Source organism: Abramis brama, assembly GCF_963993115.1.
Source record: "Abramis brama genome assembly, chromosome: 10".
Classification (NCBI taxonomy): domain Eukaryota; kingdom Metazoa; phylum Chordata; class Actinopteri; order Cypriniformes; family Leuciscidae; genus Abramis; species Abramis brama.
In genome coordinates this window covers 36,215,254-36,235,525 of record NC_139972.1, presented here as the reverse complement: position 1 = coordinate 36,235,525, position 20,272 = coordinate 36,215,254, and the positions used below count along the sequence as shown (strand labels likewise).

The 20,272-nt window shown below is 37.0% G+C and overlaps 1 protein-coding gene across 2 annotated transcripts in view; it reads left to right on the top strand.

Annotated features, from left to right (window-relative positions):
• Positions 1-20,272, top strand: part of dscamb (Down syndrome cell adhesion molecule b) — a 167,209-nt gene that overhangs the window by 78,983 nt on the left and 67,954 nt on the right. For both annotated transcript variants that reach the window (XM_084126795.1, XM_084126794.1), the window contains exon 4: positions 18,783-18,929. In XM_084126795.1, coding sequence (XP_083982921.1) covers positions 18,783-18,929 — 147 coding nt within the window. The remainder of the gene's footprint in view (positions 1-18,782; positions 18,930-20,272) is intronic.

The following is a 20,272-nucleotide window of genomic DNA, read 5'->3' as shown; positions in this document are numbered from 1 at the left end:
GACATATTGCAATGTTATTTTTGATAATGTTACCATAGATTTTCCATAATTATGTACCTTCTTTATGGAATTAGGCCTTTTTGCCAACTTTCTAGGGTGAAATAACAGTTTCTCTTTCAAGGCCTGCTGGCATCCCATCCATGAAAAACAACATGATATCAATAAAGAGCGTCCGATCTAATGTTAATAATTGAAACGCACAGACACACAGACATTATATATATATAAACGAATCCCACCTTTGATGGTGCTACATCAGTTCCAAGTCTTTTGTGTTTCCTTAATGGACCAAATGGACTAGCAGTTACTGTATTTGATTCTCGCCTTAAATGTTTAATGTAGTGCACATTTTCTTTAGCTTTAACATGTAATTACTGTCTTGTTATTACACATTTATAAAGGACACCTGAGATAAAAGACTGGAGAGGTCTTGCAGAAGCAGAGCTTTTCTTCGTTTTTGCTATGGCCATGGGTTTGGCAGGCAAATGTTTGTAAAGAGTCGATGGTCGGTCTCATAAGAATACACGATGCATCGGCAGCTTTGAATATCACTGTTGATTCTCCAGTTTGCTTGTTTGTTTCCACATCCACAGTCATATGAAATGTTTGCTGTACAACCCCGAGCAATAAGTCACCATTACACACAGCAACAGATACCGCCAATATTAAACTGTAAATATTAAATATTAAAGCTGCGATTCACGGCAGTTGTGCGAGCCTCTGGGTAGCTGCTATAATCCCGCAGTTTAAGTCATATTTGTTTTTAGCAGATTCTCCGTCTCTCAATGCTGCTGAATGAGTCTTTGATGGCCGTGTTTAATTCATGGCAGCCTTGCACAAACAGATATTGTGCAGAGCGGTGCTATGAAAGATTAAACAGTGCTAATTTTGTTTGATAATCACACATAACTGTGCTTCTGTCCCAGTGTGCCATGCCGGGCGGTCAGGAGGACAGGGCTTTCGGGTATAGGAGATCTGTTCCAGACATGTTCATCTCGGCTGTCTGCACGATTCTTTCTGAATATGCGCTCTGGTGGGATTTGCATAAGTACATGCAGAGAGGACACAGTCACTGTTAAAAGCACAGTTTGATCAAACCAAATAGCTGGAGGCAAGATTGTAATTAGATCAGCCCGAGGCAGTTAAGAACTTCTTTATGAAAACATGCGGCCAAAGTCATTTTTCATTCTTTTTATGGGAATTGAAATAAGCCTTAGTGAGTGTTTGGAAGAAAAAATAGCTTAAAGGTGAAGTGAGTCGTTGCAGTGCCACTAGCAACACCAACAATAATTATTATGAAATAAATACAGTAATAACTGAGATGTAGAGCACCTCTCCTAAATAAGCTGCACTCTTTGACAGTCTTAATTATAAGTTAATTACTTACAGATGGGATTCTTGAAATCATCATCATCATCATCATCATCATCATCATCATCATCATCATCATTATTATTATTATTATTATTATTAAAGTAATTCAATATTTTGGAGTATGTGAAGGTAAACCAGACCAGATATTTCTCTTAAAATTATCATTAAATCAAAATTGACAGTTCTTCTATTTTTTGCAGTTTTTACTATAAATGAGTAGTTAATGCACATCTTTTTTTATGTACCCTCATAATGTTTAATCAAAATAGCTTTCCCTCCTCTTTCAGCTCTTCTCTTCTCTGATGATGTGTTTACTGGCACGAGGGCGGGTCAACCTGTCACTCACATGAGATTGACCAATAGCAAACCACAACCATCCAATCAATTCCAGATGGACAAAATCAAGTCCCGCCTTCAAGCCATTTCACTTGAGATATATGTCACAATAGGGAAGACTAATTATCGTGACTTCAATATTAGAAAACCACACACTGTAAAACCTGTGGTAACCTGTATTTGTTACCCTAAAGATTTCTAGTATTTTTGCAATATTTGCAACGTTTACAATGCTTGACCTTCTCCACATCACTTTAACATAGAAAATTCAGCATAGTACTATTGTGTCTGCTTGAATTAGGAAAGACATCTCTGAAACTGTTTGTCATAATATAATTAAAATGAGCAATAAAATCAAATGCAGTGATTGTTTAGCAGAGATTTTGTTTCTTTAGCTCAAATCACACTATATTTTTCAGGCTGATCCAGCAAATGTGCACTTAAGAGTAAATAAATAGTCATTACTTCCATCAAAAGGCAAAAGGCATTATTTTAAATGACAATCTGGACTTTTATTCACACAGCTGCCATGATAAGCATTTGATTTCTCCATTTCTTTTCTTTTTCTTTTCTGTGAGTGGTCACTCTCCTCTCCCCATATAATGTTGACACTTTTCACCCTAGAAATGGTTTGCTGTCTCCGCACATTAAACCAGGATACAAAAAAGTACTCGCTTCACATTTAACAGGGATGCTGATGAGGTCTAGATCAAGTGAGCTGTAGTTCCATCCAAATGAAGAAATATTAACTTGCACAGCTAACAAGATGGAGTCCAAGTAGACAGAGATTGATAGATTTCCTCTGTGGGCTCTCTCACGTCAGCTTGATTCTGATTTGGTGAGGTAATCGCATAGAAATTAACGCAGATTGCGCATAATTGATCCTGCTGGCTGTAATTAAGCACTAACAAGCTACATTGCAAAGGAAGTGCACACTGCCAATAACACTGTACCTCAATAAAACATGATAGTGGTTGCAGATATGGTGTGTGTTTGAGTGGTAGAGAGTCTGACAGATGAAAGAAGAGAATAAACATATGGCTGGAGTATTGTCTCTGTTTCATGCAGGGAAGAGGGGTTGCGGACAGTTTCAGAGTCTTTCATCTTGAACAACATGCTCTGGGAAAGCGTGGGGCATTGTGAATTTTATGTGAAGTATTTCAAAGGCCTCGTAGCGCTGCGGCTGATACTTGTCAGTTCCAGTGGCTGTGCTGTTCGGAATAGTGAGGAATGGTGACTAATTGTTACTCACTCAGATTTGTTTCTCAATCTTAGCTCGTTTTTCTTAATTCATCAGTCCAAATAAGATTTCGCAAAATTATCTGATTAACAGTTATTATAGTTAACTTAAACTAAGACCATACTCAAACTAAAACTAAAAACGTGTGTTACTTGAAAGAAAATATATTTTAAAAAAGCTAGTTGCCAAGAGAACATTTCTCATTTTGGTAACACTTTATTTTGATGGTCCACTTTAGACATTCTAACTATTAGTAACTTTGCAACTACATGTCAACTACGGTTTTAGTAGACTGTCTGCTTAATATCTGCTAACACTTTATTTTGATGCTCCTCCAACACACACTGACTATAACTTTGCAACTACATGTCAACTTATTCTACTAACCCTAACATAAGTCGGTAACACTTTATTTTGATGGTCCCTTTTGAACATGCTGTTGACTATAAGTAACTTTTCAACTATATGTCAACTAACTTTCATTGGAGTATAAGTAGACTGTCTGCTTAATATCTGCAAACACTTTATTGTGATGGTCCTCCAACAGTCTACTGACTATAAGTAATTTTGCAACTACATGTCAACTTAATCTAACCCTAACCCTACCAGTCTATTAATACTTAACTAACACTCTAATGAGAGTTAGTAGACATGTAGGTGCAGCGTTACTTATAGTCAACAGAATGTGTTAAAGGGACCATCAAAATAAAGTGAAACCCATAAGTCTACTACAGTCTACTAATAACTCTAATGACTGTTAGTTGACATGTAGTTGCAAAGTTACTTATAGTCAGTAGAATGTTTAAAGTAGACCATCAAAATAAAGTGTAACCCTCATTTTTATTTTGTTTAATTTGGTAGGACTACTAAAGTAGATAAAACTAAAAATTACCAAAAACTGCACGGACAAAAAAACTAATAAAAATAACAAAAACACAACAAAATGTGTAAAAAATTAAAAATTAAAGAAGAAACTATGAGAAAATTATTCAAAATATTATATATTGTAATATAGTTCAAAAATAAATAATAGCATCTAACACTGCTCATCAATTATTAAATTGTTACTGTAGTAAAAACAGTAAATTATGCATAATTACATGCAACTAACCCTAAACCAAACCCTAACCCTAGATCTTTTTATATGGTAAGTAGATGTTAATTCATATTACTCAGTACTTAAATGTTTACACTGTAACAAGAACACCTTAAATTAAAGTGTAACCTATAATTGTTTTACACTAATTATTAATAAATAATGTAATTCAATATATTTGAGAAATTACTATAAAAAAATCATTCAATCAACCTCGAGTGCTTACTGCAGAATATTAAGAACACAAATTTTCATTTTTTTTTTTTTAAATATTGCATATCCATTAAATACAATCCTTTATATATAAATATAGACCCTGACATAACAGAATGTTGCTATGCAACCAAAATGATGATCAGCCATTGCTCAAATTGCAGCTTTAAATGAACATCGCTGCATTTTATTGTATTAAAATGAAACTGACCACATCAAACCTCTACAAAACACTATTGACTTTAAATGTTTGAGTCATGAAGAAGAAAATGTCACTGTATAATGAATCACAGGCCTGAAGTGTTAAATATTCATGGCGAATGCTGTGTGGAAATGAGCGATAAAAAGGTTTGGGATTCTGCCAAACCAAATGGAAGAAGAAAAAAGACCAATGGGAGCTCTGTATAAACAGCAGTGGTTTAATGGTGCGAATCTAACGCAGGCCAATTAAAATGCAGGCAGAGAGCATGGGGGTGGGCCTCCATTCATTTGAGGGGAAATTGAGGTTGAAATTAGGCATTGTGTGACCACGTGGCCTGCACAGTGCCTGGACCAGTGGCAGCTTTCATTAACTCTTGGCCAACTCTTGGTACTGGCAAAGAGAGAAAATGGATAAACCTGTGCAAATCCAGCAACAAATTGCTTCGTTTTGAGTCTTCAAGCTCAGAGAGTGGCCTGTGGTCGGGTTTCACTTGCCGCTGGTAAGTTCTTATTTAAATTGGTACGTAAAGTCCATACTAGAAGCTTGGTAAATACTATCTAGTTTTTAACTAACTCTGTACTTTATTTGTTTGTACGATTTGTTCTTAAAGTCCTTTAAGTGTATCCCTTTAAACTCATATTTGATCACCAAAATTACATATTTAAATGTTTGTTCCTTGGAAATAAAATTCTTCATGCCTTAAATAAGCTGGAATGTAACTCTACACCCTTGCCTCATTTAGTATACGCGGTTCTATTAATATGCAAATGAGCCCCGCCTCCACTCACTCACACCAGCTCAGAGATCCACTCGTTGACGATCACGCGTTGATCTGATTGGTTACAAGGTAGTTTGTGACATCAGAAACACCAGCGATTTCAAACCGCGTTTTTGAGTTTTTGAGGTTCGCTGCAGTTTTAAGGAGAACATACATTGGTGTTGACATGAATTTGCACATAGTTTGTCTTAAAGCATATTAAACCCCACATAGACATAAACAACATTAACCCCCTGAGGTCGGCTATCGAATACTCAGTCAAACAGGCATACAGACACATAGGCATGAAGCTTGAATTCTCTTCTTTTAAGAAGTAATTTTTATAAAAAACAAATATTCTCTGTTTATGTAATCTTTATGAAAAGAGAGAGATGTCAGTCGTTCTCATCTCAGCGAATTATTTTTAATGTGACCCCGCCCACGGAGAGCGCGCGCTATTCAAACGGAAATGACTGAGGCGATCCGTGCAAACTGTGAACGCCCCCATATCAGCTCGAGAAAACACATCAAGTTTATACAGATCATTGTACTTGTTTACACCGTCTCGCGGCGCTGTGAGGAATAATAATAATAATGGAAAATGTACCTCGAAGTGCGGGTATTTCGAGGAGCAGATGCAGCTGATCTGAGGAATACTGTAGTAAGTTTTTTTCATTCTCAAGTGAATCGCGTTTCTGTGTGTGAATGAATGGCAGAGATGCGCTGTTTACCACAGCACGCACACTCACGTTTCTGTGTGTGAATGAATGATCTGCTTTTAGCAAACTGTATTGCTATACTGAGATGAGTAAAAATCGACTGAAATATGTTGAAATAAAATGTATTTGTATAAGCAACGTATTAAACTGCAAATTAACATTTATATTCCTTATAATAAAAACGAAAGACCTATGTTACAGACATATGAAAGACAACATTTCATTGACTAGTTTTGGATAGATTATATATTTTTACTGTAAAATATCTGCCACCTCAAATAAGCTTTTGTTTGCCAATTTTTGCTAATATGTTAAATATAGTATGTTTTGTCAATGTAGGCTATATTCAAAGTAATGAATCCTTAACTTTGAAATATGTATGATAAAATGTATACTTTAGTTTTTACAAAGAAAGATTACACTTGAATTGTTGTTGTAATTGTAACCTTTTTAATAAAAAAAAAATATTTACAAGGTAGATGTAAACAAATGTTAAAAGGTAAATATAAGCCTTTTCTTTAAATAATTTTTATTGTGTTTTATTATTGACAAATTTGGGGAGAGGATACATATTCCAAAACTGAGAATACAGTATGAGAATTAACTGCACAATTACTAGACATGTTTTCCTTGGATATTATACAATTTGCAAGCACAATTTGTGGAAAAATAAAATAAAATTGAGATGCTTCCAACTGTGAACCAATGCTCTTGCATTCTTTCTTGTGGCTATAGGTGACACACCTGAATGAATGGCTCATTAAGTATGTGGGCCCCATTGTCTCCTCAGGTGTGAACCACTAAATATGCATGATGGTGTTGAATCGTTGACGCCCTTTGCGCATATTGCTTTTCCAAACAAAAAGTGTTTTACAAGATTTAAATCAATGTATTGTGTTATGTGAATGATTAGGCAGGATGATTTTCACATCATTAGTCAAAAGTCTTATTGACACATATTTAGTATGTGTTTTGTGGCCTTATTTCAGAAACTTTAGTTTTTAGTTTTTTCAATAACCATGCATAAACATTATTCTCTCAAAAATACAAACATGTACATGCACGTTGCTCACATATTATGGTAGCCCTGTTTGTGCTAAATATAGTGTAATTACACCTTTGCCATTGATATGTTTATAAGCAACTGAAAAAAGCACAAATGTCAGGGCATGTCAGAACATCTCAAGGACCCCAAAAACACCTCAGACCCCTTAGACCCCAGAGGGTTAAAAGCTGGATTTTCACCACTGGGTGGTGCCATACTGTTGCTAGTAGGTCATAAGCTCTCGTAAAAGTAATGCTCAGTCGCAAAATAAAATGTTTACACTCAATGATCCAATAGCAGCCTTCAAATACGTGAACAGAAGTTTATGTGTTTATCCTTTATTGTAATTTTGTTTGCCTCACGTAACTAATGCTGAAAATATTTTTACATCGAAATACACTATTTTATCATTAATATGACATCAGCTGGTTTTTATATGTAAATAACTGATTGTAAATAGCATCCAGAAACTGTATTTAAAATGAATAAGTATAAAAAAAAAAAGACTGATGCACACAGAGGTTTGTGCTGTTTAGGTCGGGTTCACATCAATATCGATAATTATAATGATAACTAGCATCCACATCAACATAAAATATCGTTCTGTTTACTATGAGCTTGCTGCAGTTTTGTTGTCTGCCGCTTTAAATGCTCGAGCTCTTGAAAGCAGGATGGATTCTGATTGGCTGTCAGTGTTTAATTATTCATCAGCTGTTCTGAAAGTGATTCCAATGATATGGTTTCTTTGTGGTCGAATGGAGTGCAGAACATTTAGTGTAAATATACTCATATTTTATTTCATACTGTAAAGTAAATGTAAAAACAATGACTATTTCACCAAATATTTGTTTGTGCTCCGTATTGTTTGGGGACCATTGTGATGTTAGCATAGACTGTAATAAAATATAGACATAGTGTCCGTGGCGTTACCCGTAGGTTTCTGAGGAGCATTTTTGAAGCCCAAAGTGGACGGAGCCGGCCGTCGCCATCATGTCGGGTAACCGTAAATGGGCAAAAAGGCAGGATTAGCTGAGGTGACGTGACGGCTAACAGACAGCAGACAAACAGCTAGTAGTGACATCAGCGGCAAACCACCTGTCACTCAAGTGGCCATGCCCTTAATCATGCAGAACTTTAAGGCTTAATACAATTTAAATGGATAAGTTATTTTAAAAAAATCACTCCCCTCACAGTTGCCATGAAGGGCAAAATTAGCTAGATCAAAATCACTTTTTGTACCCGGATGTAAAAACATTTTAACATTGGCGGTCTATGGGATTGACTTTCTTCTGGAGCCTGGATGTCTCTAACGGCCAGTTGATGAATTGCAGTTTAAGTCACTTCCATGTTGGTTTCAGGAGAGAGACAGGAAGGTTGCCCGCTTGGTTGTTAGCTTAGCAGCATGCTAACATCAAACTCTACTGGAATCAGCAGTAGGTGAATGGTGAGCTTCGAGTGAGGAGCACTATTATGTTCAAGAGTGACCTCAAATCAGTCACTTCCAGATTCCAGGACAGTTTGGATTCTGCCTTCAAAGGTTGCTTCCCATGTAGGCAGTGAAAAGCGAGGCATCTCACTTGATTTTGGAACAGACCATGTTAAGCCCCAGAAGGGAAGCTGCATTCCTCCAGCTGTTGTATGATTCTGAAAGTGACCTTTGGTTAATGTCACACATCACAGAGTTTAATATCACTCCGTGACTATATGCCATGACATAGGAATCTGTTGTTTTTTTTGCTTCCTTTCCCTCATTTACGGCTGCTTCAGACCCCAGTTGATCTTATGAAAATCTAAGGCTCCATCAAAAGATATTTTTGCTCACGGTAATTATCATATGTTGAGAAGGAGTGGAGGACTAATCGTCTGGAAAGGAAAGAAAAGGAAATGGTTTCTAAAGGAGCTGTAGCTGAAGGCTACAGTAGAGCATGGCTGCAGAAATAAACTCTTCAATTAAAATTAAGTCAATTTTTACAGGCTTTTTTTCTGGTTTTGTAATGGAGCTGACCCCATGTCTTGTCAAACTAATCTACTGATAAAGTGTGTTCCTTGAGCTCATTAGTAAGACCTGGGGAAGTTTGAGTAACTACAGTACATGAATCTAATTTACAAAGAACAAAGATTTCAAGTGCAGCAAAATTAAGTGTCAATCCACATTGTGCGTCAGTGTACGAGACCTAGGACTAAAGTTACAGAGAGTATGTTTTTCTGAATATACTCTCATTAAGCAGCCAAGAAATACAGTGTCAGTGTTTGATGTTAGAAGATGGCAAGCCCAAAAAGACAGTCTTAAAAATGCTAACAGTCAAAGAAAAGCTTAACGCGGTCCTAAAAGCGCCCACTTCGAAGAAACAGACAGGCAAGTGTGTCAGTACGTAGCCGAAAAAAGAAATGAGGGGCTGCCCATAACCAGAGCCATCATCCAGCTGAAGGCACTGGAAATCACCAAAGAGCTGAACTTACCCACCAGCGAGGCCCATCATTTCTCAGACACACTTGCCTGTCAATATCCTCGAAACGGCCGCTAAGAATGATGCGGCGTAATGTATTAGCGCTTGCTCTCCAACTTTAGGGAGAAACTGCTGTCTTTTCGGCACTGTGATCGGCCTAAGGAAAAACAACAACATTTATATCCCCTGGATCACATCATGCGGATCAAACACCTGTTTTTGACATGCCAGCATCTGTCACTGTACATAAAAAAGTGAGATATCAGTCATAGTAAAATCTATTAAATGAGAAGTTTAGGTTATTTTTATGGTAGCTATGCCATAATGTGTTTATTTCTGAATGTGATTGTTGTTGGTACATTTTACCAGTGTTTACCATATTTAAAAATTTGGTTTGGCCTTCAAAAAGCCTTTTTTTAAAAGTTAAAATCTTGAAAAGGGCGGGTCGCCTTATATTCAGGGTCATCTTATGTGCGAAACAATACTGTATTAACAGATTGCATCAGCGGGGACCCTCCATTGGCATTAAAAAAAAAGTACTGTAAGGATTTACTGAAGACATGAGAAATTAGCAATGAAAAGCCGTGGACACAGTTATTTTTGCACATGACCAGACCTTATTGCATATGCCTTATACCTGTTAGACCACGGACGGTAATTAAAAGAATCATGCAATGTGATTTAATTAGGTTTGCGGTTGTCAGTTGAGTGATATTTGTGTCATTATTTACTGCCCCCCTTCAAAATCCTAAATATTCTCTTATATTAATATTAATCACGGAATGTTTTAGTGCTGTATTGCAGACATACTGAATAGACATTGAACTGAATAGACATTGAATCTCAGCAATATACATGTGAAATCATGACTAGAGTGTAGGATGACTATTCATTAGGGGTGTAACGGTACACAGAATTCACGGTTCGGTACATACCTCGGTTTTGGGGTTACAATTCGATATGAGTTCGGTACAACAGGAAAAAGCAATGCTAGGTTTCTTTTCCTTTATTTTGAACAGATTGTAGTGCAAATTACAGTTTGTTCCACCTAGTGGCACCTAGACTGCGGTCTTTAGCGTCCTTGTTAGCGCGCTTACCTCCCATTCCAGAGAACACTGGTTCTAGGCCTGCTCGGAGTGGGGCAAGTAGGACCGGAGGGGTTACAATGGTGCCGTGGCCCGGATGGGAGTGAGGTTTAGGGGGGTGAGAGGAACAGAGGCCAGCTAGAGAGAGCTATGCAGGTAAACCTCACTCCCCTGCATTTAAGAGGTGCACTAGCTACTGTTGTCTTTACAGTCCTTGTTAGCACGCCCGCCTCCCATGCCGGGGAGACGCTGGTTCGAGTCCTGTTTGGAGCAGTGCGAGTAGGACCCGGAGGCGTTACACTAACAGGGTAATTAATAGAGGCTATAGAAACTGCATCCCTCTACCATTTTCCTCCAACACGGTTCCAGTGTGGGTTCCCAGGCTTTGCCCGTTCTCGAACCGTTCCGCCAACATTTCCACTGCAGAAAAGGGGGTCCCAGGCCATAAAGATCAGTTCAACTCTGGCCCTAAAAACTTTCTGGTCTCAAAAAGAGATAGAGACATGCTGGCACTGTCTCGTTGAGCAATGTAATAACGTTGCAATACATTGCTCCTTACATCTAAATATATAAAACTATGGGGAGTGAGTGAATTAACGGTTGCAGTTTATCTCTGAAAAGGACAGATGAGAGTACCGGCAGTTTATGCCAGCTGCCGATTCACTAGAATCACTCCCGGTACTGTAAACAGCAAAACAAGTGTTGCACTGATAAACAACATTTAGTAGTGTTACGTCCCCGTTCGTTCGCGTCAGGCTCTAGTTCACCTGGCCGAGAACAGGCTCTGGCTCCAGAACGCGAACCATTATGGTTAAAAAGGGGTAGCTCACCACCCTACCCCAAATTCTTGGTGATTTAACGATTGTTCAGAGAGATGTTGGTGAAAGAGGGAGATAAAGCTCTTGGGAAAATGATCGCATCAATCAGGTAGCGGGCTCACAGCAGATCTGGAAATAGCCAAGCTCTTGTCAGACAGACAGCAGCTGGCCAGGGAGATGGACATGCCCTCAGGCTGCAGGTAAGGTTTAACAAGCTCCAGCATAATGAAGCCATGTGTGTCATTTAATTTCACCTCCTCTCGACATACACAAACGCATACCCTCAGTTTGGTCCTGCTATGATGCTCTTTCTTTGGTGAAGTGTGTAATTTCTGCACTATTAGAAGCAAACAATGGAATGGCAAAAATACTCCCCCATCTGGCAGAAGAGAACCCTACAAATCATCCCATTGGTTAAGTCAGTGTTGCTGTTCGTTTCCCATACAGCGACATAACTCACTGCTTAACCACCATAGATCAGCGATTCACCGTTTACTGAAACCACAGTTCCAACGAATATTTGCAAACATCATTGCAAACTTGTGTGGTTGGAACAACAGCTCTCGGCCTGTGGTTAGAAGAATAGCTTGATCATACTCTTGGGCACGATAATCAAGAATAGATGCATTACATCTATACATCTTCAAATTAATTTACAGATTTATCGAAACCCACAATAAATCAAACATCAAAAAAAGCAAAATGGCTGTGAAAAACTGTTAAGTCGTCCTCAGATGGGATGTTCATTACTGCAACATTTAGAAATGACGTTGTGGAAAAGCTGCTGACTGAATGAACCACATGTATTCAGGAGTAAAACATACTCCATTTACATACTTATTACATACTTACGTTAACTATGTTAATGTGATTTAAAAAAATAACGGCTTTCTGTTGTTCATGTAAATTAACTATAATAATCTGACGATTATTTGCAATCTCTAATCAATTAATTAGTGAGATTAATCAATTAATATGAGATGGGCGAAAATAAATATTTTTCAATGCTTTTGCATTTTTCATTGTTTTTTTCTTGTGAAAGTATTTAATTCTCCTGAGAAAATTTGTGCTCTGAAACATTTGCATTATTTTGCAAAACGATTGCGTTCCCCCAGGAAACTTTGCGTTATCTCGCAAAACATTCTCTCGGAAATCTATTGCGTTCCCTGAGAAACTTCAAATAGGGCTGTTAATCGCATCCAAAATAAAAGTTTGTGTTCACATAATATATGTGTGTGTACTGTGCATAATTATTTTGTATATATAAATACACACACATGCATGTATATATTTTAGAAATATTTGCTTAAATATACTGTATATATATTATATATAATTTGTATTATAAATAAATATAAATATTTTATACTGTATATAAATAACAATTTTTTCTTAAATATTTACATGCATGTGTGTGTATTTATATATACAAAATAATTATGCACAGTACACACACATATATTATGTGAACACAAACTTTTATTTTGGATGCGATTAATCGCGATTAATCGTTTCACAGCCCTACTCACAAAACATTCTCTTTTAAAACTATTGCGATCCCCGAGAAACTTTGCGTTCACTCACAAAACATTATTTTGTAAAACTACTGCGTTCCCCCAAGAAAGCACAGAAATAAAGTTTTTCTCCCATCTCCCATTATTTCTATTCCAAAAAATTTGCAACATTTCTTGGGGAACAATAAAGTTTTGCAAGAGAAATCTAATTTTCGCTTTTGGGAAACGCAGCCCTGGTTAGGAGGTCTGTAATTGGTGCTGCGGCGCCACAGTGTTTACACTTAGTTGTTCCTGCATATGACAAAGAGCCACACGTCTTCTTATAGCAGCTCGTTTTGATGTGTGCATGTGAACATTATGGGGGTTACAATGACGTTAGCTGTCATTGTGTCTCTCTAATAATGATAAATGGAACTTATTACATCAGTGTTAATTTCCCCTCCACAGATTGGTCTCAGATGCTGATACTTATCTGGCACTGATCGAATTGTACGAGTGTAATCGCTGAGAACAGACCCTATTAAAATCCGGGGCCTGTGCATCTGATATCAGCTCCTATTGGAGGTCTGATTAGTCATCATGCACCTGCTGACATGTCACTATTCTTCAAAAATGTTTTTCGCTGCCCTCAAATGTGCCAGCTGAAAACACAAGCATCTAGACCGATCATTTTCTAGACAACAAATAAATTATACATTAATACCTACTCTATTACAACCATACATTAATGTCACCATATCATACCAGTTTTTATAATTTCTTCAGTTAATTCATATTATTTCTCTATGACCCACATCTTCACAAACTCACAAATAGCCAATCCTCCAATTAATAATTTGTGCTGTAAAAGATATTGATCTCTTGACCTTGATAGAACTCAAACTAAATTAAATCATGTAAAGCAATGTCTCTTCAGAAGACTCAAATTAAACCGATTGATTAATTTTGATTTATGTATGCCATTGTCTTCATAAACTTTTTGAAGCTTGAAAGTTTTGTTGGAATGAACTTTCAATGGCGGGACCGAAATCTCTCAGGTTTCATTAGAAATATCTTCATTTGTGTTTAAAAAATGAATATAAAAAGACTTATGGGTTTGCAACAACATGAGTGAGTGACTGATGACAGAATTTGAATGTTTTGTCCCTGTAATATAAATTTATGCCGGTGACTTAATTTTGTTCTACAAAAGAGCAGCATTCACAGTACAGTTATTACAGTTAGCGTATTTCTTTTGTTCATATTTGCTCATGTCACAAATGCGATTATTACAACATTAATTAAAATTTTAAGGCAACATTAAAAAACACCACAGTACAAATGAGTTATGTGTGGAAGCTTGTTTCCGTTAGGTAACTGCAACTTTTTACGTCTTGCAATTGCAAGTTATGAAGTCAGAATTGCATGATATAAAGTCGCAATTGCGAGTTAAAAAGTCAGAATTGTCAGATATAAACTTGCAATTCTGAGGAAAAAAGTCAGTCTTTTTTCCCATAGAATTGGACTTTATAACGCATGTTATAAAGTCAGAATTGCGCGTTTATTTCGTGCAATTGTGAGTTTATGTCACGCAATTCTGACTTTATAGCTCGCAATTCTGAGAAATAAAGTCAAAATTGCGAGATGTAAAATTTGCAATTATCTTTTCAAATGTTTGTTTTTTTCTGTAGCGTAAACAAGCTTCCATAGTTATGTTATCCTACAAGCTGTTTTTTTATGTCAGAACAATGACAAATATGAAAATCACCCTGTGATACTCATTTTAAAAGAATTCAGCGTTGGCCTCAGTTGATTTTATAAAAAATCAAAAAAACAGGTCTGATATTGTCTCATAAAATGTATGAATGCAAGAATCTTGAGTCAGCGCTGGTTATTTGTGGTGTATAGCAGATCCGTTTTCTTTTAGCATATGCTATGTTGCGCTAAATGCCAATGCTTAGCGCAGCAGAATATCCTCTCGTCTCTTAACGCATTCGAGAGGACCCGGTTCACTAATTGAACTCATTTGATATAAATGTGTTAATTGCTCTCGTTGAGCAAGCGCTGTAATTGGGTCATGATTGCTCTTGCTCTCCTCTTCAGTGTGCACACTTCCGCTAATAATATCAATGAAACTATCATGAGAGCCGTGCTACTGAACACAGCTTTTTTATCGAATCGCTATAAATAAGGTAGTGTACCTGCCTTTGTCTATTCTGTGAAAAAGATTCTGGGATATCTGAGTCCTTTAGAATAAATTACAATTGATTATTGCTTGTGCGTTTAAACCTAGTGGCTCATTAGGCATTTTGATTTGTCTGAAATTCATCCTGTGTGCGCTTTTGAAGTACTAGCCCATAGAAGTGTGTTGTAATCCACTGGATTTGAAATTAATTTCAGCGCTCCCGCTTTCTTCCCACTTTCCCAGCATGCAGCAGAAATCTCCTGTTGTCAGTCCAGAGGCGACGGGCCTCTGAATTCATATTTTCAGTCTTTGAAGGAGACGTACACTGCTTTCTAAACTCAGGCACCCTGCTGAGGCATTGTGGGAGCACAAGTTCTTCTAGCGATGTCTTGCACAGGTCCAGAAGCACTCGCTATGATGCCAGTATTCAATTACTAGTCATATATTTTGATTATTCTGATACATTGCAGCAGAAACATCAAGAGGTCACTTTTGGAATAAATTAAATTCAAGCTGAATTAAAAAAGCAGATTTATTTTCGTGTTGACCAACCTAGAATCCACAGTAAATCGTGCAGAGAGAATGCAGTATCAGCCTCACTCCAGATGCATGATTATTTCATACGGCACATCATGCACAATGTATTTATCCTTTTGAAATATAGATGAATCATTTCTGTGGCTGCCGGTCATTTTTTTGCATGGTTTGCAACAAAATTAAATAATTTATGGAGGAAATATGAGAGGCCGTCTGTTTGCTTGAATGACACAAGAGAGTAAATGCAGCCCAAACAGAGGAGTCGTGGAACAGATGCGAGGGTTGAAATCGAGGGACCAAGTTTCAGTCTTTCCAACTTCATGAGCTTTTAGTTCATTTATGCACCCTGAACATTTTTCAGTGTCATTTTCGACAAATTTTGGAGATGGTTGTGAAGTGGAAAAAGGTTATTGTGTTGTGTCTTGGTGCACTACTGGGGCTTCGCTGCAAATGAATTATTCATGCTAAGAATTGGAGAGGAGCGCTGGAAAAAGAGCAAAGAGCAAAGACAATGAAAGACAAAGGATTGGCGAGACAAATAAATGTGTGAATGCAACCACTTCATTGCTTAAAACAGTATTTGTTTAAACATTTTCTTTATGCAAAATACCTTGCTGTTGATTTTGCTTTAAAAGATTGACATGTTCTTTATGGGTTTTGTGAGATTTACCCATTTAGTCCTGAAGTCCTGAGTCCTCCTGGCACTTGTATTGAAACTCCACGATCCCGGTATGGCAGGAGTGTGTGGTGAGCGGGTTGAGAAATCCAAGTCCAGGGTTAACCAGGAACTCTGACCTTAATCATCCCTGATTAGTGCTCTCATCCCCTCAGGAACAGGCAGTCTGGATCCTGGATTTAACATTGATTAGCTGGGAACATGTTGTCCAGCCTTCTGTCACCCACGTGGAGCGTCGGCAGACGACATTAAACTTAAATATGTCGTTATTTGGTCAGTTATCCTGAGTTGATATTTAGATAAGATTGTTTAGCAAACTGTGTGCGTCTTGTAAGTGTATGTATTTTAATGGCCTTTCGTTTTCTCTGTTTTGGTATTAGTAAAACACTGGCTGAATGCACTGTAATTAGTACTCTATGAAAGCAAGATTTTTTTTTTACAACACACATAATAAAACATGATTTGTTGGTTTAACTTAAAAAAGCACATTTAAACCCAAAAAGAGATGTTGTTCTCTCTTTGTATTAACTATTACAAACTATTTCAATGAATAAAAAATTTTAACGCCAAAATTTTAAACCAACAAGTCTTGTTTAACAGTGAAGGGGCAGGGAATTCACAAGGATATCTGTGGTAATTCGTATTGAATTTTATGGGAGCAAATTCAATAGTCATGACATGAGTCACAAATAGGAAAAAAATATATGATTTCATTATTTTGTAATAATGTAAATGCATAATATTTTGCCTGCAAAATGTAGGTCTTTTCGATGCATGGTGAGGTACAGTATGCGAGCAAGTTCATTTCCCACACACATATTACTTAAAGCGAAGTTTGAAGTACTTCGATACCACAGTAGAAACTACTAGCCTAACTAATAAAGTTCAATCAGTGAAAAGTAAAAAAGAAAAAATACACTAATTACAAGCATAGATAAATACAATATAACAAAGTAAAAAGAATTAAAATAAGGTCTAACAGTGATTTTCAGATACAGAAATGTAATAATCAAATGTAAATGTTTTGTTGTATGATATACATCAATGACACAGACAGCAACAGCAGGAATGTATAGACTGCTGTCACTTTAAGAGGGAATGCATGGATCCAATATACTGATACACATCTGATTTCTTTCTCAACTGTTTACGTTCAGACATAAACTGACTGTATTTACAAGCATACTTGGGTATTTTGACATAATTATGTGCGTATGTGTCCGTTCAAGCACAAGGAGACGCGAAAGAGGAATCAATTTGGTGTTTGCGCGCAGTCTGAAACACGTCTCTCTGTGTTTGTGCGGCTGTGTGCACGGAAAACAGCTTGTGATTACCAAATTCAGTTGGAATGGTTTAAAATCGCTTGAATGTGTAAATTGCCAAGAAAAAAAAAAACATGTGCAAATGATAAACTTTCACTCTATGATGGTTAGACTCCATATGATTATCAGTAAAAAAAAAAAAAAAAAACAGTTTTGGTTTCTTTTCACTCTAGAGAAGGTTTTCAAAGATACTGTGTGTACTCGTGCACACGGCTTGATATTTAATACATCCAAACAGTGTGTGTGGTGTCAAAATATGAGTGGTCATGTAAATGTGTTATGGAAATTCAACCAGTCGTGTAGCAATACTGTCTATTCTATTCTATTCTATTCTATTCTATTCTATTCTATTCTATTCTACATGTCAGATCAAAATGTCTTTCTTGAATTTGAAAGTGTGCAAGCTCTCATACAGTACATGTTACTGAAACAGGGCCCACTTACAAAACACACCATGAAATAGCTGTGAAATTGTATGATCCTCAGTCCCACAACACAGCTCAGCTAATCTAAGAATCATGCTTGAATTTCCTTTCTAATTTTAACCTTTTCAAAACAACAGCGCACAGATGCATTTTCCCAGTTTTTCCATTCGCACTGCTGGTAGCAGGTCTCAGACAACTGCATGTAAACTAGGAGCTATAACCCCCTCTAGGGTATCAAATCCTGGACTCTCATTTCTAACTAGGTCAATGCTTGCTATAGCTGCAGACTCTCTATTTCTCCTTTTCTGTCTGTCTCTCTCTCTCTCTCGCGCTCTCTTTTCAACCCCGGTGCACCACAAGATCCATTTCTCATCTCGTATGCATCAACATCACAGTAATTTGTGTCCATTTACACAGTCATTTGACTGTAAGCAATATAATCCTGAAAATAAATGAACGAGATTTCTAGAACTAACCGTCATAATTGCACCGTTTCTCTGGCCGCGTCTGTGTGAACTGTAAGAATGGCTGCAGTTGTTGAAAGCTTTTCTGTTTCGAGCTCTGGGCGACTGACTGAGCGATCAGCTCGGTTGCAAAACAGTCACGTCCGATAGTTCAATACTGCGCTCCCTCAGGTCTGTCAGCGCGGGCTTCAAAGAGACATCATGTGCGGATTCTCTTATCTTATAAAAGCCGTGAATGTTTTACATGCGTTTGTTTTTGATGGAATATATAGGGTCAAATTACATATATGACTTTAATTGGGGTTATAGCAAGTCTAACCACAATATTTTGCTCTTTTTTTTTTCCAGGATCAAGATATCTTATTACATCCACGGGGGCCTTGTATATTCTGGATGTGCAGTCAGAGGACGCGGTGAATATTTATCGCTGTACCACGCGGCACCGATACACAGGGGAGACCAGACAGAGCAACAGTGCCCGACTGCTTTTATCAGGTGAGGGGCCTTTGTGTTGCTGACACGACTTCTCATAAATCAGAAGATGTACGCCAGGGCTTCATGATCTAGTCAAAAAATCACATGCCAATTATTTACACATTTTGGGTGTAAAATTGAAACGGCAATCCGTGTAAGAAGCAAGGCATGAGAGACTGTTCTACATTATGATTTGAATATAGTCCAAAAGTGCTCATATCTGGAAATATTGTTATATTTACTTCATTTTTTTAGACAGAATAATCATTTATATTAATTTTCCACTGATTTTCCGCGATCTGATGAGCCTGTGTTTTCACTTCTGCGATCGTCGTTATGACTCAGAGGAAGATCATTCGCTGTACATATGCTGCACAGCTTCAGTTATATTTCATTATGTTTTTTGTCAAAAATTCATAAGAACATGTTTTTTTTGTTTTGTTTTTTTAAGTCTATTATAGTAGTTGGATAAATGTATCAAAGCGATATGAATGGGAATGCCATGTAATGCCAGAATAAAGGCTATTAGTGGCTGAAAACAAATAAAATAATAATGATAAAATAATAATGAAGATTAGGTTTCACACCCGGCAGAGCTGTGAACGGTTTGTCGAGTGAGAACAATAGAAACATGAATGGGGCAGTTCGCCACACCAGACATAGACAATAGACTACAAGGGAGCAATATATTTTTTACTAGCCTTTTTTTAGTCTACTCTAAAAACACACATGACATGGTCTTAGAAAATGTTTCATAAAATTCATATGTTGGCATGTTATGGTGACACTTTACCTACAAATGATTTGTTTTTGCACAGTCAGATTGTATGAATTTATACCAAATCACAGATTCATATACTTAAACAGCAAAAATCAATATTAGTCTTGTTTTCCATTACAAATATATAAATTCTTAAATAAAGATACATTTTCATGACAAGGAATGTTGTTTTTCATTACAAATATATAAATTCTTAAATAAAGAGGAATGACTTTTGATATTAAGTCTTGTTTTGTGAAAAATCTATCAAAATTAAGTGAGTTTATGCTTAAAACAAGAAAAAATATGTCATGAAAAAAAAAAAAAAAAAAAAATAGTTTGAATGTTTTTTTCTTTTTCTTATCCCACTTGAAGATATTTTGTTCCCTTTCGTTGTCACTCCGAGTTACGTCGGAGGACGACGAATGGGGTTTCGCTTAGAAAGCCTATCATCTTCGAGTATATAAAACGAGCCAATGGCAATGAAATGCCATGGGTCTGCGGAATTTGCATAGCGTATCTCCGCCCCACGCAGGGGGTATATAAGGAAGTGCGCGAGCAACATGCAGATATGTTTTCGCTTCGGAGCCAAGTTGATTACTTC